The sequence below is a fragment of the Gigantopelta aegis genome, chromosome 3 (assembly GCF_016097555.1).
Source record: "Gigantopelta aegis isolate Gae_Host chromosome 3, Gae_host_genome, whole genome shotgun sequence".
NCBI classification, from domain to species: domain Eukaryota; kingdom Metazoa; phylum Mollusca; class Gastropoda; order Neomphalida; family Peltospiridae; genus Gigantopelta; species Gigantopelta aegis.
In genome coordinates this window covers 60,259,052-60,285,100 of record NC_054701.1, presented here as the reverse complement: position 1 = coordinate 60,285,100, position 26,049 = coordinate 60,259,052, and the positions used below count along the sequence as shown (strand labels likewise).

At 34.7% G+C, this 26,049-nt stretch overlaps 2 protein-coding genes across 3 annotated transcripts in view; one reads left to right on the top strand and one right to left on the bottom strand.

Moving 5' to 3' along the window:
• The window catches only part of LOC121368354 (ATPase MORC2-like), a 51,209-nt gene extending 35,997 nt beyond the window's left edge, over window positions 1–15,212 (bottom strand). The window contains exons 1-12 of one of the 2 annotated variants that reach the window (XM_041493048.1): window positions 15,175–15,212; window positions 14,888–15,061; window positions 9,700–9,753; window positions 7,773–7,807; window positions 7,256–7,324; window positions 6,549–6,639; window positions 5,470–5,578; window positions 4,154–4,228; window positions 3,426–3,643; window positions 2,610–2,855; window positions 1,743–1,788; window positions 1,300–1,385 (exon numbers count right to left, since the gene is read on the bottom strand). In XM_041493048.1, coding sequence (XP_041348982.1) covers window positions 1,300–1,385; window positions 1,743–1,788; window positions 2,610–2,855; window positions 3,426–3,643; window positions 4,154–4,228; window positions 5,470–5,578; window positions 6,549–6,639; window positions 7,256–7,324; window positions 7,773–7,807; window positions 9,700–9,753; window positions 14,888–14,946 — 1,088 coding nt within the window. In that variant the 5' untranslated portion in view covers window positions 14,947–15,061; window positions 15,175–15,212. Of the gene's footprint in view, window positions 1–1,299; window positions 1,386–1,742; window positions 1,789–2,609; window positions 2,856–3,425; window positions 3,644–4,153; window positions 4,229–5,469; window positions 5,579–6,548; window positions 6,640–7,255; window positions 7,325–7,772; window positions 7,808–9,699; window positions 9,754–14,887 lie in introns of both variants that reach the window. The other variant, XM_041493047.1, reaches the window with a different exon arrangement.
• Window positions 15,213–15,653: 441 nt separating this feature from the next.
• On the top strand, window positions 15,654–23,718 carry LOC121368353 (protein CUSTOS-like). Its single transcript, XM_041493046.1, has 6 exons — window positions 15,654–15,794; window positions 20,440–20,487; window positions 21,057–21,155; window positions 21,785–21,849; window positions 22,438–22,540; window positions 23,491–23,718. Exons 2-6 carry the CDS (start codon window positions 20,447–20,449, stop codon window positions 23,711–23,713), a joined length of 531 nt encoding a protein of 176 aa, XP_041348980.1. The 5' UTR covers window positions 15,654–15,794; window positions 20,440–20,446; the 3' UTR covers window positions 23,714–23,718.
• The last annotated feature ends 2,331 nt before the right edge of the window (window positions 23,719–26,049 follow it).

Here is a 26,049-nt window from a genome sequence, read left to right as displayed (position 1 = left end):
GTTTGTTATTCTATTTATTACCCGAGCTATTTGTTCTCTAAAAGTCTCTATTTTTAACACACATGCACATACATGTATAGAAACGATATAAACCATTTTACGCACTGTTCTGCGTATTGCTATAACTTTGTAATTTAATCACGTTCATAGATAATTTTCAAAACAAAAGTTCTCTTTATTCTGGTACAATATCTATAATGAACTGCATTAAAATGACATTTTGTTATAAATTTAACACCACAAACAGACAGCCATAAACACAAATTCTTTAAACTACATGACATCATTGTGTGCGTTTGCTAAATCATGATGACATAATATTTAGTACCTACAAGGTGATTGGTTTGTAAGCGTCAAATCATCCAATAGTATTGTTCGTTAGACCAATGCATAATTGAGAAACTATGATTTTTATTTTTCCCGTTATGAGTGCCTGCTGGGGTAATAATATGTTTTATTTCTAGAGAACTTTTCATTTGTCCACAATGTCAATGTAATGGAAATTTTTAATTATGTTCATAATATTAAATATTTTATTTATAATGCATTCACTTATTTTTAGGCAGCCACTAAAGGTGAACTTTTTTTAACAAAGAAAAGTTAAAACCAAAAAAATATTTCACCAAGTTGTAGTCAAATATAAAGAAATGACATGTATGTTTTCATTTCCAATAAATGCTTATTTTAAAGATATCAAAATTATTGAAAATCCTACATTAACATTGGATAAATGGAAACAAGCACCATAAGTTAACTCCCTTGAAGAGTGATTGCCATCTGCTGTGTAGTTATGTACAAAAAATGTATCTAGAATGACGTTATATCAGTAATATCGCTGAATGTTATTAACCTAGATTGTGAAGTAATATTACAATCATATTTAACGTTTGTTATAAGGCACACTGTGGTTAATAAATAAATTATAACATTCGCGAGAGTACCATAAAAAATTTATGAAACTCATTTGGACATTGTTTTATACCCCTCGCTCTTGCTTGGGGAATACAAAATTGCCAAACTCATTTCATAAATTCTGTATGGCACTCCCGCTTGTGCAATAATCTATATTTATATCCCAGTCACTAAAATAATAAAACAAAAATAGCTATATTTCACAAGTATCATTTTAACCATGTCAACTTATATTACAACAAATTACTAGTATTTTAAAGACACGTGACCATTTCATTCAGCTTTAAACCAAGAAAAATATCCACCTATTTTTCAATATTAAAACAATTTAACCTACAATTTAAAGAAGGTTTTTCCATGTTTGTTTAAAAAATATAAAACACCTACTTATTTTTTCTGTCAGCTATCTGCTTTTTAATTTGAGCTTCCCCTCGACATTCCGCTGCAAAATTCTGTGTTTTTCTAAGTTCAGTCTGATAATAATAAAAAATAATTAATCAAATTGTGTAATTACAATCTAATGTAACAATTGTTTGTAAATAATAAAAATCATGGTAATTTTTAAATAACGGCCTTAATTAAAAACAAAAAGACATGACAATGTTAGTTCCATAAAATTACAATCAACATTTAATTTGTGTTATAAAAAGAATTGCTATGGATCAAAATACCTCATCTAACAGTGTGTTTATAAGAATATGTTATCTATCAGAAAAATAAAGTTAAAAAATGAAAACCATAAAATAAAAGTAGGTTATGTAACAAAATACTGGTAAGCCAGGTGACAATTTTACAAGTTTTAACATTTATCAAATGCAGTTCATACTCACTCTGTGATCTTTTGACATAGACGACCCATATTTGTTTTCTAAATTCCTGAAATAAATTTAACATTTAAATATTTTTTACAAAAATAACTTAAAACAGGAACCATTTTCAATAAACTTAATTTTTTTTTACGGTACATCCTTTTCTAAATTAGGTCCAACTCAAATAATCTCTGTTTTTTCCATAAGACACAGCAGTTTTTGAAAAATCGGGGCTCAGGTGATTCTGAGATAGCCCAACTAACAAGAATGGGGAATGTCCAAATCAATCAGTCCCATATCAAAATGAAAATACTGTAGATACACCATTCATCTCATCATCATCCATATACGTTTGTCATGTCCAAATAAAAAATGTCTTAGTCTCTGCCTTAAATGTCTGTGCCATTTATTAAAGGAAAAAAAGTAAGAATTAAAAGACAAAGTTTTCTCTATATTTACTGGATTGTAAAACTGTTTGAAGGTACTGTTAGATAATGTGGGAGTAAACACCCTAAAATGGAGAAGAAAATAGCTATATTCAGAAAAAAATTACAATCCGTATCTGTACTTTGTTCAGTGTTTTTAGTGACATGATTTTAAAGTTCAACAACTCTACAGACCAACCTGTTGTGGAGCACAGTAATGAGTTATTTGCCTACTGGATGTTTGGACCAGACTACTATCCTTAGGGGAATATGTATTTGTTTGAGGTCAGGTGAAGTAGAAAAGAAAAAAATATGCTGGATAGACTGAAATATCCACACAGCTTCACTTGTACCCATCTTGCATCTATATTATTTTGCATTATTTATATGTATATATCAAAACGAAATCGTAAATATGTACTTGCTTATAGTATAACAGAAAAACATTTGACAGTTTACATACTTTGCTTTGCTCTCTGCTTCTTTCGCCTTGTTTTCTGCTTGTAATGCTTCGTCTTGTGCCCGCTTCGCTTCATTTTCTGAGCGCGTTTTGAATCGATTTGATGAATATTTGTAAAGTTTTGGTTTATACAAACAACATGACAGCCTCTTTGTTCGCACTTTTTGTCCTTGAATATATATTCTCATTCTAGGGTCCACATATAATATAGAGGCGTAGGCTCTGAATGACTTCCGTTCAATGTGCAAACTGAAAATTATATGGATAATTATGTTAACCATAGAATACAGTGATTCAAGTTCCGAAAAAGACATTCAATTTAACACACTAACATCAATGTTTGTGTTATTAACATTTTGGACACAAATTCACGAAACAAAACAAAATCCACAGGGAGAAATTTTAAATTCTACAATCATCTGCTATTAAAACAACTCTTTTACAAAAATAAATTTACTAAGGAAAAAAAGAAAAGGAAGCTTCAGTTTCTATTAGCTATTATGTTATGTCCTTCCATGTAAATTCCTCTTGTAATCATGGCTGCATTCTGATCTGAATATTTGATGATGGAATCCAACATAAGATTATAAGTTTGTAAATAAATTTGGCATTGCTGAACAAAAATAGATAAGGTAATCAAGAAAAAATATGGATTAATTAAACACACAACAATGGCAACGCATTTATATAATAAAGGTTGGCGAACAAATCATTTCTATTAGTTTCAAATATACTTAAGATTGTTTTACCATGATGAGAACAATAAACAAACACACACACAAGTCTACGAATATTGTTAACAGTACACAAAATACGCACTCTTCATCAGAATCAAAGTCGGACTCTGGATTTGCTAGTAAAATATCCTTTGAATCTGTCTTTACATCCAACTCTGGTTCTCCTGAGTCTAACAGTTTCAAATTAAATACAACCACAAGGGTGCCAGAGTTACCCTCTATCTTATCAAACTGATCAAAGAATTCCTCTTCTGTTCTGAATGGGGAATATTTATAGATCAGTCCCATTTCCACTTCATGCTGAAAAACAACAAGTTGGGTTTTTTAAACTTTAGACTATAAACAATACAGAGGAATATGAAAATCAAGCTTTTAAAATTATACAGCTAAAAATATTAGATGAATAGAAACAACAAAAGGTCTGTTTTCTGATATTGGAATTAGGTTAATTTCATCAAACAACTTAATGGCCTTAAATTACATCTAAAAGATTTATTTGTTTTGAAAAATGGGAGAATGACAACTTTGTAAAATGGGACTCTTAACTTTAAAACCATCCACATCTCAAAATTTTGACAATGGTCCAAATTAAATTGTTAAAGCTGGGTGGGTGTTGGAGAGGGGGAAATTGACACCCCCACTAATAAATAAATAATTTGACATAACATTTTAAAGGTTTCTTAAGGAAAATAATTAATGTTTTTAAATAATTGACACAGCTTTTATTAATAAACTACGAGTTCAGTCCTGGAGATTCAGTATGCATTTCAGAGGGTGTTTTCTGCAAAAGATGTAAAACATAATAATCACCTTCTCCTCAGCCCGAACACCTTTTGCCAGTGATCTTCTGGTAGAAGCTTCAAAAGATGGCAATGGAACAATCACCTAAAAACCAAATAGTAAGCTTTAGAAGAGACAACTTATAGCACACCCTAATCCAGCTGGAGGTTATTAGCAGTAGTGAGAAGTCGAAGTCATCATACTATTGTGGACCTAATCCGATTTCAAAAACTATATTATACAACAGACATCAGACCCTGACCTGTTTAGTGCCACATCTCACATTTAACACCTTGTTTGTCGCAGCATATCGTGCCGTTTGCAGTGACCAGTCAAGCGTTGTTATTTCTCGGCCACATTCATTTTAGTAATGCCAGACAATACTAATTATTACTTTTATTTTACATAAAAACAGCAATAATTAAAAATTAATTATTAACTGTTTAATAATACTGCATTTTTTATTAAACATACAATTTTGCTTAAATTTTATTAACATAAGTAGTAGTATTTTATATCGAAATATTATGATTTGAACTGAGTGTATAATTCGGAATGTTTCCAAATGAACACGGAACCTGACAAAATTTTACAAAAGGTACCGATACTACTGATAAATGTTCAATTCGCCCATGTTTATCAAACTTGTCCCCTTTCTCCTGGGAAGGCAGAGGTCACTCTGACTTTTTCAATTCTAGATTAGGGCCTGTTATAGCATAGATTGCAACCTGTGCTATATAAATACTATTAAAAGATAACAAGCATCATTTACAATATGATGACATCAATGCATATTTTTAAGCAGAGATTAGTTCTCCAATGGAAAAAAGGTTGAATTAATATAAACACAGAAATTAATTAAACGTCCCCAAAAATAATGAAGGACATACTTCCCCTCTGATAAAAATGCAAGTTTTATTTGATTTATCTCTAGAAAGGCTCTAGGATGTTCTGGCAGCCTTGGAGGTCGCAATGCACCAGGAGTGGCACCAGTAGAGAAGGGTGGATCCAGGCATGTGTGCTGAAGTGGTGGTTCTACTTGCTACCGACTTCATGGACTGGGTTTGTCTTTATAAGATTACTATGTGCATTTCCAGACAGAAATGGTAAATTACACCTGATCATAGAACTTTCCCAAATCCATAGTTATCTTTCCTCAGTACTGTCAAAGTGTGTTATTAATGCAATTTTGGGTTTTCAATACAAGTCTGGGTCTTTTTGTGATCAGTTAAAATGTAACCAAATAAAGTTGTCTGTACACTGTTTGATATGTCTTGAAGACACCAAGTTATTGTAACATGGAATGCTAAACACCTACAACTGAAAAAAATTACTCTTTCTTATACCTCATCAATGCCTTCTTCTTCATGAAATGTTCTGGACAGGAACAAGCACGACATTGTCATTCCTTTCTTCGTGAAGAGAATAAGATCATTTCCTATTCTCATGGAACCACTGCAAGACAAGTGTATTCAAATTAGATAAAATATTGAATTTTTTTAAAATTAACTTGATAATAAGTATCTGTTACTTATCAGTTAATTGCATCTAAGTGACAAATTAGATAAATGAGACAAATCCGAAAAGTCTATGCTCTACACAGTTTGTTAATCATAGCCTACAAAAACATCCCAAAATTTAGAGACATCTTTATTTAACCTCAATGATATGCACAGACACACATAAAAATAGCTAATTACTTTCAAGCTTTCAGTGTTAAAACTAGGTATAAAATATTGTTATTTATATCACAAACTGTTAAAATCAAACAACGAAAGTTAGTTACTATGGTCAATGACAGTCACTCTTCACACCTTTGTTTTGGCTACAATAAATATAGCACATCCAATGGTCATTTTTATATGATATATTCTTATTTCTTTCATCTTTTAATATGTTGTCTAAAATTATGAAAAATAATACATGTAAACGGCATTGCCTGCTCAATATAGAATTTGGAACAATGTTGACATGGGTCAGGGTAAGCAGACTGGTTTATATTTTGATGTGGCTAAACATTGTAATATATAGGTAACTTTTGAATTTGAATGGTGTCACTATATTCCAATGATGTCACTTTGCATTTCCTTACCTTAACAATAAACTGGGTATGACATTTCCGTTTTCAGAACACTGCAAAATTGCTATTGAAATTTTTTTGTTTGAGAATAGACACCTGGCTGTGTTTGAAAAAAAAACATATTGTAATTACAAAATGGTACTATTTATGAAAAATGGATTTGAAGTGAAATTACATTAAGATATGTTATATTTAGCCAAAACAAGGGATGAAAAGTCACTGTAGTCGATCTATCTTAAATTGCAAGTAACCACAACTGTACAATACTGACAACAATCAGTTTCAGTTGAAATTTCCATTGTGGTACAGTAAGCTGAAAACAACAAAAAACATCCTAATACTTACGACTTCAGTCCGTTGCCATACATTCCTATTTGATGCAAATCATTACTTCTTTTCACCGACTTTCCAAATGTAACAATGTCTGCAGTTTCATCTATAAAACACAGATAAATATAAATATATTTCGAACAACTTTTTGGTTTTCTTGTCATCGTGCTGCCATCCCAACCAGACCAGATACATGAAACAAAATTAAATTTCAAGATCTAAGTTAACTAGAACTCAGTTCACGTGATTTTCAACAAGGTGATTAATTATCCGGTTCCATGAATTGTGTAATTATATACTGAATAAAGTTCTTCTGATCCAGGGCCCATATGTTCGAAACAATATTGTAAGCTATGATGTCACTATGGCGTGTGCTATAGTGATGTCATAGCCTATGATGGTTTTACGATTTCTTAGCTGTAAGATCACTTCGAAAATATGAGCCCTTTAATTTTTAAAATGTAACAGTTCACTACATAACAGATTGGTGGATCTGGTATATTTAAAGGTGCATAACCAACATGTAAACAGAAGAAAAAAAAATTGTTAACGTATGTGCCCTGCAGCTATATTTTTGTTTTGAACAATTATTTTGGTTTAAAAAAAAACCCTGCAGTTCTAAAAATTACATCAAACTTCAAACAACCTATCACTTTGGTAATCTTAAAAAAATAAATCCCCATTCTAAAAATATTCAACTTCAATAATAGCCCTTTACTTACTTGGGTCCATTCCTTCACCATCATCATGGAAAGCAATGAGAAAACCCCCTCGGAGAGATTCATCTGGTTCTGAAAGAGATTACATGTGTTAACCTTTTGAATGGCGGTGTTACGAAAGTCTTTTATTTGGGATAATTTTCTGCAATCATGGAAAAATTACAAGACTCACAGAATTCAGTAACCCAAATGGAATTCTCGACTTTTACAGATTTTACTTTTTTTTATTAATCTTTTTAACATACAATTTTTATTTTTTGCTTAAACTTAATTGTAAACATTTCTTTTATTTTGGTATGTATTTACTATTATTTAACAAAATACTTTTTGTATGTCTCACTTTTTGCATAACTTTATAACAATATTTTCATTACTGGAGTGCGTCGTTAAACCAAACATTTCTTTCTTTCTTTCATTACTGGTACATATATCATAAACAAAATAGATCATGTAATTTATTACTGTGTTAAGATCAGCTTAACTTTCTTCATGACATGATACTGAAGAAAAACTTAGTTACCTGTGTAGATGTTGATTTTTGTTGCTGCAGCATCCCTAGAAATAATAAATACATGTTATTAAAATCATACAAGTACAAGATAAACTATGAGAGAAATCCTTCTGTGTGTTTTAACAAGCCATATCCACAAAATTATTTGGATTTGATGGCTGAAATTGTGCAGTGTAACTATCATCAAAAGAATTTTGAAGAATTCTTTAGTGAAATGTCAAAGAGGTCACATGACATGACTCATCTACATGTTCAAAGAAAACATACCTCTCTGCATTGGAATGTGTTCACCACCAGCAGTGCTTAACACTCTCTCACTTTTAACTCTTGCTGCTAGGATACAAAGATGTTAACAATGCCAAGATAAAGGTAGAATACAACTTTTTTGTTGATGTTTTTTTTTCCAACCCTGTAAACAGTAGGCATTCAAACCAGACCAACGATGTCAGTTTATTCTCAATAACCTGTATTCCAGTTGTCCTGTTCTCCACTATGGTTACAAGCACATCAAAGCATGGTTACAAGCACATCAAAGCATGGTATCCAATGCATTTTTCTAAGTCTGTGAAGGTAACAGAAGGTAACAGAAACAGCTAAAGTCTGGTTGAATGAATTAATGAGCTTGTATGTCTCTATACAATTTTACAGATGCTAAACAAAGTTAGGGTATCAGTCTAATACGACAGAAGTATTACACCAATGTATTTATCAGATAGAGATCAAGCTATCACCTTCAGCTTAAAACCAATCAATGATACACTTAATTAAGTGTAAATGTGCAAAAAAGATAAAATACTCGGTGAAACCCCGCCTAACAAACACTCTGGTTCTAAGACCACCCCAATATAAAGACCGAAATATCTCCTTACTCTATTATAGTAAAAATAATCTGTTAAACTTATTAAGACCACCCCATTATTACGGAGGGGAAGTGATTTCCCATTACACATGTAAATAAATATTATTGTAAGTACTTAACAAAGCATGCCAATAAATGACAATTAATTATTCAGTAGTATGTAATATGTGCTTAATCAAATAATTCTATACTTCTTTTTCAAATTATTGTTCATCAAAGCTTTGACATTATGCAAACAATAAACATTATTATTCAAATAGGTCTTTAAATATAACTTTTTGTAAGTGTACATGACACCCATATGAACTCCAGAATGCATCTAAAAGCAATTGTATTTTACAAAAAAATTACCGGGGAGCATGGCTTTGACCCCCCATCCCCCACCAGCATTTTTACACTTACATTCAACATTTTAAATCATGGGGGAAACACTGTTCACTGTATATATATTTGCATGTTTGATGTGGCCCGGCATCATGAATAGTAGAGCAACTACAATGTACGTTGTTTATTGGTCTACTGAATATTCAGTTGTAATAACCCACTTCTGATGAGAATAACAATTTTAAGAAAAAAAGAAAATGTTTTGTGGGCAATATTAACAAAGACGAAAAATGGCCGTGTAATGGGAATGGGCTTTATATACCAGTATTCTTAGCAAAATATGTCCATGTTTTATACAAAGTCTCAAAGTGTTTAGTAATAAATGCCTGTAACCACATTTATGTCATAATATGTGATGTCTTTGTGTTTGCCAGAAATGTGTAGTGCATTACTATTAGAGCAAACTAAGAGAACTTCGCACTAAAATATAACTGATATTACAATGAAAAAGCTTAAGCTGTATATTTTCTAAACAGCAGGGCTAGCTCTGGGTGAACAAAAAATTTCATCAAATTATCTATTAAACTTAAAAAATAGCAGAAAAACTGTTATTTTCTAATAAAATGTAGTAAAATTATTTTGCTAACTTAAACTAAAATTTGCCAATTGTTTTTAAAATTCGCAGTTGGCGAATCTGGCGACTTTATCAGAGCTAGTCCTGAAACTATGTCATAGATTTCTACTGACACTAACCTTGCATTATCCAGCAATTCAGCAAGAGCACCAAATAAAAACTCATGAGTTGTCCTGAAAAGAAACATTGACATATATTACTGTATATCTTTGCCTGTAAGTCGATCTCGGCTATAAGTCGAGTCCCTAATTTCAAGCCCTGAAAACTTATTTTTTTATTGACCCATTTATAAGTCGACCCATGAAAAACAACTTATAAATATTGAAGTATTTCTTATTTTCAGCACATGAGAACAATAATGTACAATATTTGAACAAAAGAAAATTATTTTACAAACTCCAGTTTTCACGTTTTGTACATCGCAAACAAGTAACATAGCATCAAAACGAAATATTCCCTTAGTAGATAGTGAAACCTGTTTGGCTGTTACCGTATGGCACTGTACAGCATGGTTTTGTGCACACGTCATGTCATGTCATAGGGTTTTACGTGCACATTCAGAACAAGCTGTTGTAGCGCACGCCTGTCGAGTGTACAAGAGCCGGCCTTGGCCGGCTCCTCCGTCCATGACAGGAAAGGTGGAGGGAGGGGAGATATTTGATATTAGTGAATCGAGAGTAGCTCGTTAATTTTAGACCTCTACGATGCTGTGGTGTCTCCCTAGGTTGCCCATAGGGCCCTTATAAAGGGCCTGACCGCTTCTGGTCGAGGCATCACCAAGTACCAAGTTATTACCAGCAGCAAGTATTGGGGGTTTGGGTGGGGGAGGCCGATATTCTTTTGTTCAGCTTCCCCCGGGTGCATTGCAATTGTGTACTCGAACCGGTATTCTTTTGTCCGATTCCTTATTAGAGTTTTTGTGCACAGACAACAACTTTATTTATAAACACTGACAACAGATCACTACAATAAAACTGAAAGTATCAGTTAATCATGTTTTTCCGCCATATTAATACATGTAAGGAGGATAACTCTGAAAAGTACACTGGTTTTTATGTATGTCCCTAGTGCTCTAGTGAACTACAGATATCAGTCTAAGCTGTTTTAAGGGAAAGCTCAGTAATATTCATGAAGTTAATCACCGACAAAACATTGTTTGAACAACCATTAATGCCAGTGACCAGATTTCAAAATAAACTCAGGCAACAGGTAATTAGTATTGTTTACATTTTTGCTATTAGTGATGAATGTTATTTTAACTAAGTGGACTGTTCTCTTGGCATGTGAGTGAGATCGCACGCCTTTTTGCATAACCAAAACCGTTCTAATGTCCCCCCAAAAAGGTTATAAAAAATAAATGTGTCAAATTAACATATTTGAGTATAAATACAGGGCATACTTCAACAATAAACTTGTAAAATAATCCTCAAAAAGGTAATATTTGACACCCCCAAGTTATAAATAATTTTTGGGTGAAAAAAATTTGACTTATAGGTGAAGATATACGGTAGTTAAATTGGCACATGTTTGTTCTCTAACAGAATTTTAAATGACTTAAAAGATAAGTTATATAGAACTTTTAGCTAATCTGTTATCCATTTGACCTCTTTATTTAATAATATAACTGGCCTCGGTGGCGTCGTAGTTAGGTCATCGGTCAACAGGCTGGTAGGTACTGGGTTCGGATCCCAGTTGAGGCACGGGATTTTTAATCCAGATGCCGACTCCAAACCCTGAATGAGTGCTCCGCAAGGCTCAATGGGTAGGTGTAAACCACATGCACCGACCAGTGATCCATAACTGGTTCAACAAAGGCCATGGTTTGTGCTATCCTGCCTGTGGCAAGTGCAAATAAAAGATCTCTTGCTGCTAATCGGAAAGAGTAGCCCATGAAGTGGCGACAGCGGGTTTCCTCTCAAAATCTGTGTGGTCCTTAACCATATGTCTGACGCCATATAACTAAATATAATGTGTTGAGTGCGTCATTAAATAAAACATTTCTTTCTTTCTTTAATAAAATGGATACCTCAGACCTTGACTTGGTAAAAAATTAGGGGAGTAATTAATTGCTCTCCTAACTTAGATTATGGGGAGCCAGTTAAAATATTACCCATAATGATACCATATAAATTCACACGACGAGGGGAGCTAAAAATTACTCTTCTTGAACCAAACTCAGGGGAGTTATGGGGAGCAAGAATGATACCTTCCCTTAAACAGCAAGGTCTGATAGTTCAGTAAAGTTTGATTAGTTAGGATATGACAACTATCTAAAAAAAACATGGCAATATTACAAGATGATGTACGAGTTATAATATTAACCATGCCTCATTTTTAATTTAATTCTACCAGAATCGATGGATTCCTACAATTTTAAGAAGTTTGTCTTGTTTAAGGACATCACCAGAACACATTGGTTAATCAATCAGTATCGGATGGCAAGTATCTGTTAATTCTAACAGTATATAGAGAAAACCTGCTACATTTTATAGTTGGCAGCAAAGGATCTTTAATTCATGCACTTTCCCACAGCCTTTGTTATACGATCATACTACAGCTTTTAGGAAAGGGCCCATGTTCGGACCCACAGTACACCTGGATGAATCACTGGCATATTTTTTAAATATTGATCTTATTGGGATCTAATAGGATTTCCATGAAGAGTTAAAAAAACATTTTAAAACTCACTTGCTCAAAGAAATTATGATTTGCTTTCTGTTTATTATTGCCCATCAAAAAAGGTATCAGGTCATTTTGCCCTTATCCACATTCGTCTGGGTCCTTTTGTCCTAGGTAGTTCCATCCTCCAAATGGGTCATTTCACCCCCTCCCCTTCCACCATTGTATATATACTACTCAAAAGAATTTAAGGGTCAGACGATATTTTCGACATTATTTTCTGAATGTCAGTTATATTAGCTAGACCATAATGTCACGCATGGTATTGTTCCATTTTGACGAAAGTGGGTCTAAGCAACCCATAAATGAATTAAAATCCACTGTCATTGACACTGTCGACTAGTTCTAATGGCGGAAACATGCTTACATTTGCACGTAAATTAGGGCGAAAGCGAAAGGTCTGCTAAGTGCCCATAACTTGCTTTTTCACAAAGCGCTTCATTTGCACGCTTTGCACGTGTATTCCATGTTCCCAATGCTGAATTTCCATACAATTGGAGCTTGCGTTCGTGTACGGTGCACACTCCAAATTCGACAATGGTACGACTTCAACTGACTATCAAAGATCGAGGAAGGGCTATTGCTTGGCTTCAGGATGACAATACGCAAAGAAATGTTGCTCTGAGACTTGTTGTCAGTCAGAGTGTCGTTGGCCGACTGTGGCAACGGTACCAAGCAACGAATTCTGTTCGAAATCGTCCACATTCGGGAAGACCCCGAAACACTACAAATAGAGAGGACCGCTACATCACCAATATGGCTCTACGTCAACCACTGCACGCCGATTACATGACAAACTGCGGACTGCGACTGGAACTCGAGTGTCTGATCAAACCATACGCAATCGTCTGAGAGCCAATAATCTACGCTGCCGTCGCCAGGCTGTTCGACCACCACTCCTACCACGTCACAGAACGGCCAGACGTCACTGGTGCACGCTTCATCTGCGGTGGCAACGTGTTCAGTGGGGTCGAGTGATGTTCACTGATGAGTCCAGGTTTAGTCTCCAGTTCAACGACGGTCGGGTTCGTGTCTACAGACGTCCTGGGGAGCGCTTCGCTGACGTTAACGTTAGACAACATCACCGGTTCGGTGGTGGCATCTCTATCCACCACAGGACCCCCCTCTATGTGGTAGATGGCAATCTGAATGGAATCCGCTATCTGAATGAGATTATCCGGCCGTTGGTTCTCCCAGGCCTTCAGCAGATTGGCGGCGGGGCAGTTCTGCAGGATGACAATGCCAGACCCCACCGCGCCAGGGTGGTAACGGACTTTCTCAGACAACAAGGTATCGCCAGGATGGATTGGCTAGCATATTCGCCTGACTTGGCCCCAATAGAGCACGCCTGGGACGAATTAGGCAGGAGATTTCTAGATAACCATGCCCCTCCGGCCAACCTTCATGATCTGGGTCAACTTCTTATGGCAGAGTGGCAGGCCATTCCCCAATCAACAGCATGAGGCAACGATGTGTCGAGTGTATTCGCGCCAGGGGTGGATTCACACACTATTAAACGAATGTTCTAATGTGTAAAATCCATGTTTGACAACCTTCAACTTTGACAGCATGTCATGTGACTTTCTTGTATACAGTGACGTTTATTTGTAAATATGGAACAATAAATAAAAAATTTGGTGTAGTTTACATCATCAATCTAATACTCTGAAACTTATTTGGTTATAAATTTTTTACCCTTAAATTCTTTTGAGTAGTATATATTGCAAGGTGCAATTTTAATCCGAGAGGGAAAGAAACCATGTACATATCTAACACATTTGTACTGCCATTCAAATACAGTAGCGGTCTGGACCATGTTTGGATAAAGGCACTTTAAAAGTTTAATAAAATTAGATCCAAATACATCAGGGTCAAAACAACCCAGATACAGAGCATAATTACCCTACAGGCTGGAGAAACAACCTATGGCAAAAGGGGATAAGGGCAAAATGACTTGGATGCAAATTTGTTTTGGGGCGACGCGACCCGGATTCATCAAAAAAGCATAAAACATCCCCAAAACGTGCTTCCTTAGCAAATAAATGTATTAATTTTTTGTGCACACAATATATATGCTAATACACGTTAATGTATTAAACTAATAATATTAATCATGCCGATTTTGACAAAGGGCTGGTCTGGTCCCTTGAGGCAACTTAATTTCATTTACATTTTCAATGCACACAAAATAAAATTTTATTTAAACCAAATCAAAAACCCCCAAAAAAGATCTATCATTGCATTCACCAAGGTGAACATCTACAGTTTAGTTACTATGTTTTTCCCCTTTTGTTTTATTGTGTTGACTAAAAATGAACAAAATGCATTTTAACATTTGTCAGTACTCAATAAATGTATGTCAAATGGGTCGAAACACCTATCATTATAGTTGACGTTGATGAACTGAAACTACTTAAAATTAAATTCAATCTGCAGAGCATCACCTATTACGATTGTATTCAAGTAATCTAACATAATACTAGCTAGCATAATGGCTGTCAAAAACATATAATACTCAGTATCTGCCTACTGAACAGGGTGGTTTTTTATGACATTGACATCAATATTTATAAATAAAATAAGTTTCACGTAACTACCTTTTTTTAAAAACTAAATCAATATACGTACGAATTAGTGTGAAGATACTCAAAGCTCAGTTGAGCTCGACTCAGGGTATTGTATGCCATTTTTCAGACTGGTGATCTGCTACTGTTTTTGCTAGACACTCAATCAAGATGCCGTCGAGATGGTAAACAGCTAGACGCAGCCACTGCCACTGGTGTCTTCATCGAGGCTTGTTTGCTGTGTATCATAATACAAATCAATAAACATTGCTTAAACACACGCATGTACTCTTCTCATCAAAATAACAACACTGATTAACGACAAAAATGCATTATAAAAGGTATGTTTACAAAAATACACGGCAATTTTCCCTCGCTTTCAATGTTCCTGACCACGACTTCCTGTATGTCAAACGCGCTCTAATGTTTGCAGTTCTGCGCAGAATAGTTTTTCTTTGTACTTTTTTTTTTTTTAATATGTAAAGTAGATTTAGTACATTTAATATTAGTATGACTATTAGAATCTGATTGCAAAAAAAGGCTTTTTATTAAAACAAATGAATAATAAATAAAAATAAAATACATGAAAAAAAATTAAAATCTAAGAACGCATTAGTCAACGAAAAACTGGGTCGTCACCGAATATGGAACATCTATTAAAATTAATTTGTAACAAAAACTCATTACAGATTCAACTATAGATTATTTGTAAATATGTTAAATTAATGTAAATAATATATATTTTAGTTTTTTTCTTTAATAGCCAAAATACAAATAAGTATTATGAATATAGTTATTTAAAAATTTCACATATATTACAATTCGCAATTTAAAATAACTAACAATCATGTAATGGCTGCAGTTCGTGTTGTGACGATTAAACTTCCTTGTCCTTATGTTTAATTGAGGAGGGAGATATCGCACACTTTAACGAAGCGGCTGTTGCAGATTGTCAACATTAGTAAATATAAGTATGTTTGTCTTTCCAAAACATTTTGACTATCCTAATGTATATTTTTATAACTTTAGTTTAGACCATCTTTCTTTTTCTTTTTCTTTTTTCAGTTCTGACTCATTAGTGTCACGTGACGTATGACCAGACTGCTCAGTATAATATTTTGTATATCGACACAGGTGCTCAGTGTGCAGATCGCATTACTGTCTTTTACATACTAGAGATTGCAAGAATAGTTGATCACTGGAGATGCGTTTATCAGAGCAGCTGACAAAATTATTAAAAGAGGACCATGTGCTGGACCTGAAATGTTTTTAAACTTATATTTGTTTGTCAAAACATGTTAGCTTTAATTATATTTTACTAAATGTATATATGAAGTAAAAAAATATATAATATTTTATTTGCTATGATGAATTTGACTTATGGAATGCAGTATATTGCATTTTAGAACATCAAGTTTTTAAAAATTTACACAAAAAAATCTTTAGAATTGCGATATAAACACTACCAAAGGAGTCAAAGCAGTTCAGCTAAATGTTTTAGTCCAACCTAGTAAGACCTGTTTTCTATGATTTCGCACAAGATTATCTATAGTGTACGGGGCAGGATGTAGCCTGGTGGTAAAGTGCTCGCATGATGTGCAGTCGGTTTAGGATCGATCCCTGTTGGTGGCCTCATTGGGCTATTTCTGGTTCTAGCTAATGCTCCACAACTGATGTAACAAAGGCTGTGTTATGTACAATCCTGTCTGTGGGATGGTGCATATAAAAGATCCCTTGCTGCTAATCGAAAAGAGTAGCCCACAAAGTGTCGACAGCAGGTTTTCTCTATATTCACGTGGGCCTTAACCATATGTCTGATAAATAAAACATTTCCTTCCTATAGTGTATGTTGCATTTACATTGTACCTTTTTCATATACATGATTTGTTTTCACAGACTTTCATGCACTGAAAGAAATTCAATTGATGAGCAATTTTCTGCGTTGCAATGTCAAATGGTTAAAATTTAGTATCATAATCCACTAGCGAAAATGCAGATATGGTAAAGCACATTTCTCCCCGTGGACATGTGCAGAATTGTGTTGATGGAAAGTGGGTCTAACTTGAAAATAATACATGGCAAAATTATTGTTTATTATTAATATTGATATTTTAATTTTTGAGAGTCACCACAAGTGTTGCTATTAGTTTAATAAAAAAAAATGATAGGATTCAGTGGCAAGTTGGAGGGCCACCAAGGCCAATTGAGTTAAACTCCGTACTACCCACACAGTTGTCATGTTCACTGCTTCAATCTAAACGATGAAATATATGTAAATGTTTCTCCAAAAAGATGGAAAAGTATGTACAGGTTCAAAATATAAAATAGCATCAGCCATCATTTTGGTTGGTGATGCAGCCTCTTAAGTGTTGGCTATCAAGCATTTTGAAAGCTCCCAAAGAGTCCTTGACATCATAACCCTGATAGAACAGTTTGGTACCAGAATGATTTGACATTTGAAATAAGCATACAATGAGTAGGCAGCTAATACTGAGCACAGTTGAGTATAATTTTAAGCATTAAAAGTGGGCTGTCGCATCCTAAGGAACACTTGGTGCTATAGGTTTTATCTCCTATGCATGTGGTATCCTCTCGCCCATTACCTTTTGTACCCCAAAACAGTAAAGTAAAAATGCATAAAACTGACATCACAGTTTGTTAAATTTTTTATTGAATCTGTAATTAATGAAAAAGTGGAAGATTGTCATTCAACCCCACTAATGTTAATTATTTCTGCCAGTCTTGAGACAGGGGAGATATTAATTGGCAAAAATATGAGTTCTCTTATTTGCATTAATAAGATATACATGATGATATGCCTCTCCAGTATGAGGACCAACAGACATACCTGGGGATCACTTTTGAAAAGAGACAGACCTGGAAACCACAAGTGGAGAAAGCCGAGGCCAATGCTCGAAGAAAACTTGCCATAATGAGAAAACTAGCTAGCACCAAGTGGGGTGCTGATTATAACATACTGAAAAGAGTCTACCCAGGAGCAATCAGACCACATCTTGAGTACAACAGCAGCAAAGTCACATCAACAAAAACTAGACAGGTTTCAAAACCAATCACTCAGAATAATAACTGGAGCAATGAGGTCAACCCCCATGTCGTCTTCCTGACTGATGCTATACTCCCAAACAAACCAATGATTATTACCTGCTGTCCCGTCAGGAACAGGTCATCATTTTCCAACTAAGGACTGGACACGACAGGCTGAACCAGCATATGCATAAGAAGTTCCCGGCAGAACAGATGACCAAACATGTCATCCAAGACTGCATAAACCTACAGCAGCTGAAAGAGACTACCTGGACAGCTACAACAACTCTCCAGAAGAAGCTGTATGGCACAAGAAGTGATCTACAGAGAACAGTATCATTCATAGTCACTGCTGGCCTCGACGTGTAGTCAACAAGTGAACGTAAAGAAGAAGATATACATGCAGAACATTCGAAAAAACTAATTCAGAACATTTTTTATTTTTTTTATTGCCCAGTGGTAAAGTGCTTTACATAGTTTGATGCACTGTCAGTTTAGGATCGATTCTCGTCGGTGGCCCCATTGGGCTATTTCTCATTCCAGCCAGTGCTCCACAACTGGTGTAACAAAGGCTGTGGTATGTACTATCCTGTTTGTGGGATGGTGCATTTAAAAGATCCTTTGCTGCTAATCGAAAAGAGTAGCCCATGAAGTGGCGACAGCAGGTTTCCTCTTTATTTGTATGGTCCTTAATCATATGTCTGATGCCATCTAACCATACATAAAATGTGTTGAGTGCATCATTAAATAAAAACATTTCCTTCCTTCCTTTTCCTAGAGCCCAAATTTTGTTGAGGGCCTCAAGTACATATAAATTTCCCACTTTTTATAATTTTCAAACAAATGCCCTGCATATCTGAAAAATGGCTAAAACAAATTACTTTCCAGTGTGACCCTTGGTTCACCTAACATAAACATTCTGTATGTTTAATTAGTTTTGCCCATTTGGACCATTACCAAAACTGATGAAAGAGAACCCTTACTGTCCATAAAACTAGAATCACAATTCGACCATAACCTCACACTAATTATTGACTTAAACGGAGTGTAGGGCGGGACGTAGCCCAGTGGTATAGCGCTCGCTCGATGCACGGTCTGTGTGGGATCTATCCCCGTTGGTGGACCATTGGGCTATTTCTTGTTCCAGCCAGTGCACCATGACTGGTATATCAAAGGTTGTGGTATGTACCACCCTGTCTGTTGGATGGTGCATATAAAAGATCCCTTGCTGCTAATAGAAAAGAGTAGCCCATGAAGTTGCAACAGCAGGTTTCCTCTCAATATCTGTGTGGTCCTTAACCATATGTCTGATGCCATATAACCATAAATAAAATGTGTTGAGTGCATCGTTAAATAAAACATTTTTTTCTTTAAATGGAGTGTTTACATCAGGCTTTATATGTGTTGTGAAACTCATGTTATTTATACTGTTCTTTTAGTTTAGTTGTACAACGTGAAAATGAGTTGAAATTGTTTTTCTCCATTTAGAGTAACAAGAAGAGATTGGCAGTTTGCACTGTAACATTGTAATGTGATGATACAAAAAAATAACAACAAATCTCTGAAATCCTTAAAAAGGTCGTGAAAAATGTCTTTAAAAATTTAGCAATTTGTTTGATGAAGTGTATTTACCCAGGCAGATCATGATGTACAACTTTCCACTGTTGGTGTAAATTCAATAACATTTTAACATATTGTTGTGCTTGTATTAAGGTCACTTCAAACACACTGACTTTGGTTGGCTGTCTAGAGCAGATATTAATGTTCAGTTATTAGTGTGAGAGAAGTTGGTGATGCAGCTTTACATTGGACTCTTACAGATAGAAGCCAGTACTGAGACATCAAACTTGTCCCATCTGTATAATGTACTGTGGGTTAAAAAAAACACCAACAATTACTGGCAATTTCATTTTTAAAATTAAAGTTTGACAATTGTTTAGTTTGGAAAGGAAAGGAAATACATATTCGTTTAATGACACCTCAGCACATTTTAAACTATGGCTATTTGATAAATGTTTATTTATACACTTATTGAGAAAACAATCGAGAAAGAAAACCAAATGTGAATGTAATCCTGTCCACAAAATAAAAGAAGCCGTCTAGTTTCTGTATATGCAACTTCTGATTAGTATAAAGAATTTATCAAACACAATAACCATTACTATCCATATGCATCTAACAGTAATGAATCTAAAGGATAAAACCATAATATATTATCATGGCCTTATCTCTGCACAATGAGGAGTCAAAATATTGGTTGATTCCATGAAACTATGTAGTGCCTCAGCTGTAGGACAATCACTCCAAAGGAGATTCTTTACTGGAGATTTTATCCTTACACTGCCATAAAGAGGACTGCCACTCCCATACTAGTTATACTAAATGAAAACTAGCACCAGATAGTGCTCATTGGAATAAGTACAGTTGCAATGACATGAACTCGTGTATCGCTGTCATATTAAGCCTACACCACAGCCTTTGATATACATCTGTATCAGTGGTTAGAACAGGAAGTAATCCAACAGTCTTGTCTGTTAGAAAGTTGTTAAACATTCCTTTTTGTTTTATTAGTTTCTTGATGGAGACGCTGCAGAAGAGCATGAAAAAACAATCATCAAGGTTGGTTTATTTTATTAATTTCCTTTGACCCTTGCACCCCTCCCCCAAGAAAAAAAACACTTTAATTTTAAAACCAGAGATAAACCGATAGAATAGCAGCACCATATTCTAACAAGTTGATTTCCCTGCAGGGAGATGGGCAATGTGGGCGGGTGCTTATATGAACTTTTTGGTATGGGAATGAATAAAAATTCATAACAAGTTTACTCTAATATTCATATTATTTTTTCCGAATGACTTCGTAGATTAATTTTGCTATCGTTTTTTATTATAAAAATGGATAATATATTTGCCTGATTGTCTGTACCTTTTCAGCAGCAATGTCTTACTCCCAAACCTTGTATGCCCAAGAGGTTAAACATTGCTCTGTTGGATACAGTATTCGGACAGAAATCTTTTGAATGGGATTATTGGCTCTTGAGGAACCAGACACAAAAGTTTACTGTGGTGCTTGCCACTTTTCTGTAGTGTAGTATTTTGAAGATTATGATGAAGCTCTTTGCTTCTAATTGTTAAAAATTTAGAAAAATACATAATATTGTGTTAATACAAGTTTTGTTGATTTGCAGATACCCCATGCAGGAAGATATTGGTGGTGATAATGAATTTGAAAAAACTGATGAATTCCAATCACTTGTTGCTAAAACACTGACAGACATTCTGGATCAGTAGGTTTCATTTTATTTCAAACTGGTCGGGTAAAAAAAAAAGAGGAAAGTTTGTGTAAACAGTGTTCTTTACGATGTATACAACATACACATTCAAACTAAAAATTATTATTTCTACTACACTTAGTGTTAAGTATAGTACATAGACCTGTATTGGTGACCCTCTTGGTTCGGCAACCGTCTGTTGTGAGAGGTGGCTTTTCTGTTCTTCCAAGTCATTTTTCTGGGTAACAGATCCGCTTGAAGCAACCAATTTTTCTTTAGACCACTTCTTTATACACCCTTGGCATTAATGACTGCTTAGCTATTTAACAGTTTCTCTGCCATAGTAAATCACTGATTTCCAAATGGGACTTTTTGTTAGTTCTGTTTAAGGTACGGTACTTTTATTTTGGTGTTGTAATGTCAGTATACAAAGTAGATACCGGATATACCTAATTGTATTGAGAGAAAATATATACAAACAAATAAAACCATTGCAGTTTTCTACAATTGACTTGTGTTACATAGAGAAAGACATATTCCAAATAGCTGAGGCACAGAGATCTTCAGATAATTGTTTTGTTTGAAAACAAAACTTTCTGGACTTAGCTTTTCATAATAACTGGCTGATGTTCATTTTTATACAGGCATCTGGAACTTACTGATAGAAAAACTTCGCAATGTCAAGTGAATGGTGATACTAATGAAGAAGGTAAGTTGTCTTTAAAGCTGATAAGCAATTCAGGCTTTTACACAGATGTTTGTAGGTGGGCCTTTGTAAAGGTCCTGTAACACATGGTTTGGGGTTCTACCCACAGTGCTGGATTTATAAGGGGGAAACGGGGGCAATTGCCCCCCCCCCCTCCACCAGAGGGGCCCCCCAGACTAAGGACTTCTTTATTTAAAAAAATTTAATACTTATAAAATTAGGTTTTTTATTTTTATTTGTCATGTAATTTAATTTCTATGTTGAGGGGCCTCCAAACCTGAAGTGCCCCCCCCCCCCCCCCCCCCCCCCCCCCCCCCCCCAAAGTCTAAATCCAGCCCTGTCTACCCACGACATTCTTAAGTTGGTGCCTCTATTCTAATTCCTCTGGGATTTTGGTTGGATGAAATCATTCTGTAGTATAGACATAATTTTCAGCTGAAGTTTGAAATATGATCAGTTATGGGCTTTTTTTTTTTAATTTATATCTTATTTATGATTTTTTAAAATATAGGCTTACAACCTATTTGCCAATCCACTTCATTTATTAATAGAATAAATATTGCATAATAGTGTTATTGTTGTATGCTTCAGGTGTAAAATTATTCTCCTCTTCCACCTGCCCATTAAGACATTGTGAGCAGCCTTTCACAACACCAGTGCGAAAGAAGAGAACTTACAGCACATCAAGCAATAGGTAACTAAGCACACAATTCTTTGTACCAGTTTTTTTAAGTGATATGCCTTTATTCACAAATCCAAAAGATTTGGCTAATTATACAATAATTGCTTGTTGAAGTGATTATTTTAACATGGTTGGGTAGATAAAAGCATTTATACATGACATCCAATAGCCAGTGATTAATTAATAAATGTGCTCCATTGGTGTCGTTAAACAAAACAAACTTCTTCTTATACATGTAAGTCTTTACATCAGGTTTCAAATTACAGTGAAACCCCTCTAAACCGAACAATCTTGGGACCAATACAGATGTCCAGTAGTAAGAGGTATCTGGTTTAGAGAGGTTACATTCTGTACTGGTTTTTAAAGAGGGACTCTATAAAAGGTCTGGTTTTGAGGGAATTCTTGTTTACAGAGAGTCCGGTCTTGAGAGGTTTCACTGTATATCATGTGAACTAGTGTATAACAAAATCAACTAGAAACTTGACCAACTACATACTAATTGCTAGTTGTACAAACCAAGAGATCGTGTTACTATATGGTTTATGACTTCTACAGTTAAAAAGCCTCAAAATAGTTTTACTGCAGTAGATAATTAATTGAAATGACCACTTGTCATCATGACACCATCTTTTTTCATTCTTCAATTCATAGTACATGATACATGTACTTGTTAAACAGCCATTAGATTGTTGCTTAAAAAAGGATGACTACAATATATGTATTTAGCGGGGGGGGGGTTTGTTGTCTTTTTTGCCTTTAAAGCAACCGTTGAGCCATGATTCATATCAGTGTGGTAGGAAACGGGGGGGCATGTGCCCCCCACTTTGTGGAAGCAGCGATGGGTTTTTTAATATATTTATGTGTGTGTGTGTCTCCTCACTTTTTGGCACCTTCCTCCGCCCATGCTTATGAATGCAAAGTTAAATAATTATAAAGTTCTTATTCTGGGTTGTTGTTTTCAGTTCTGAAGATGAAAGGTTGGCAGAATCCGCAGTGACTCAAGACTTCATATTCCAAGACAGCAAAATTGACAATTCGAAGCAAACTTGCACAACAAATGGCTTGTTAAACAAACCTGGACAACAGAACCATGATAATGATACTGATGTGATAGCTAATAAAAGAACTAAGAAAAAAAAGAAAAAGAAAAAATGTATTAAACAAGTCAGTGATGATGACACTTAAAATGACTGATGTGTTTTTCTTTACTTCTCAAGAAAGTGATAAACAACACATGTATTCAACTTGTGTACTCCCTCTTTCAGGAAAATGATGCATAAAAGCAAGATAATCAACTAAAGTTCTTGTTTGCTTGGGTAATTACAAAATAGACTTAACTGCAGCATTTCAAAAAGTTATCAATGTACATGTAGTATATTCTTTCCAAACTCAATAACTTTGTGGAACAATAGTACACAGCTCTGGTTTGAGCATTAGTGGTGGGTCATACATATGGAATATAGGCCTAAACCTAATCTACAAAAATTTTGTTTTTTTGTAAATAATTTCAGTTTGGTTTGACGTAAGAAGAATAGTAAGTGTTTTAGAAATAAAAAAAAATTACTATTTTTGTGTGCAATTTAGAAAAGTGTCGGAATGAAATAACTTGTAGTAAATTCCAAAGTATGAAAAAAACATTCCATGTGGGAAAGACTAGCTGACCCTTCTGTCTACATTTTCCCTGGACATTGTACACCTAGGTATATGAATAGCCTAATATTGCATTTAAAACTTTGTTTTAGCCTCTTGGTCGGAGTTTCAGACCCTCGCACACACACAACTACCATGTCATAGGATTAATCTTGGTGGACAAATTCCATTAGTTGTTCAGCGCTAATTTATTGAAAACAAGTTACTATGGTGTGAGTGAACCTTTGTTGCTGTTCAGTGGGCAGGGCCACGAGGACGGTTGTGTTGGGCACAAACTTCGGGACTAGTGGAAGGGACTGGTGGAGTGTGCCAACGGTCCACTGGTTAGTGGGTGCAATACTTACCTTGCCACTGGGTCTGGCAGCCCACGATACACCACTGGCTGTTCAGAATGACTAGTCTGAAGCAAATTGCTTTCAGAAGGACTATTTTGATTGAAAAGATTTGTTATCTAAGTAAGTAATGTACAGTCATGTCATTAAATAAATATTCCTTTCTAGTTCTATTCTTACTTGAAAAGATTTGTTTCTAAGGAGAATATTGACACAAAATATTTGTGAATCTGTAGTGTCCACATTCTTTAGTAGTCTTTTCATGCATTTAAAAGATGACAAAAAGTTTTAGGTTTTTTTTAAACTTTTATTTGTGAAAGTTCCCATCAATGGTAACAAATAGTTTAATACATGTGTATGTATGAAATGTCAACAGTGCATCATTTACAAATATTACAACAAAATTCTGAACCTGATTTTCTGATCCACAAGTAGGATGCCTAGTTGATCTACATTGATGGTAGCTTTAACTAATACAGCATTTAACCCAAGGAAACTACTGTCTGTTAACAAGCATTGTCCGTAATATTTTTCAGTGTTAACCTGGTGGGGTTATGAAATCTGGTAGCCCTCAGTAAAAATTGTTATCCCCATAATTTCAATAAAAAAATTTTTAAAAAGAGAAAAAAGTAAAATAATTTATTTTTGTTTAAACATGTTGTTTTAGGTGTTTAAGCATCTTGTTGACGGAGTAGTAACTGGATGTGCCAAAAAACATCTAGTAGCCCGGCAGACTACCGTGTTAGTCATCTGGTAGCCCAAGTGAGAAATCTGTAGCCAAAACACCCTGGGCTACTGCTACGGTCAAGGTCGGGTTAATATAATTAACTTGAGGATGGAAAGAAAAGTTATTTAATGCTTTATAAAACAGCAATTTTTGCTCTTATCAATGGCCATTTTTATTAGGATGGCAACAGTCTGTACCGATGGCAACAATCTCCTGTATAGTACAAAATATTTTAGTTTATTGAATTATTCCTTTTTTAGCAGGTTTTGAAAAGTCAATTTTGCATATTTTTGTTTGCAAGATTACTCACAAAGTATTTTGTTGTGCTCATTATATTAAAATTAATATGAGTTCTACCTTACTGAAATCTGAATATAAGTTATATTGTGAGACATAATAATCCCCATACAAGACATTTTGCCATCAACTTATGTCTTAGTTTCACCTAAATACATTGCAACCCAAGTAAATGAATTGTACATCCAGTAAACACTGCTGCAATTCATTCTGCACCCTTCCAATATACATAAATGTATTAACATTAGCAAAAACAGCCAGTGTACATGGTAAATATCAACAATTTTAAAGTATCTACAGTATATACAAAAAAAGAACCCCAATGCAATCATTGGCATGACATGGCATGCAGCCACACACACACGCGCACACACACACACACTATTTGCAAGACTGATTACATTCCACTTTCATGACATATAACTGCTTGCCTGTGGCAGATAACCACATTGCATAACTGTGTGAGTACGTTAAGCAAATATTAATTCAACATTTCACAATGTTTTTATATTTTG

Bases quoted from the DNA above. Each gene is read 5' to 3' on its own strand.
- LOC121368353 (XM_041493046.1), top strand. From the start codon at position 20,447: ATGGAGACGCTGCAGAAGAGCATGAAAAAACAATCATCAAG. The intron at 21,156-21,784 runs GTAGGTTTCATT...ATTTTTATACAG, and splicing joins CTGACAGACATTCTGGATCA to GCATCTGGAACTTACTGATA. The intron at 22,541-23,490 runs GTAACTAAGCAC...TGTTGTTTTCAG, and splicing joins TACAGCACATCAAGCAATAG to TTCTGAAGATGAAAGGTTGG.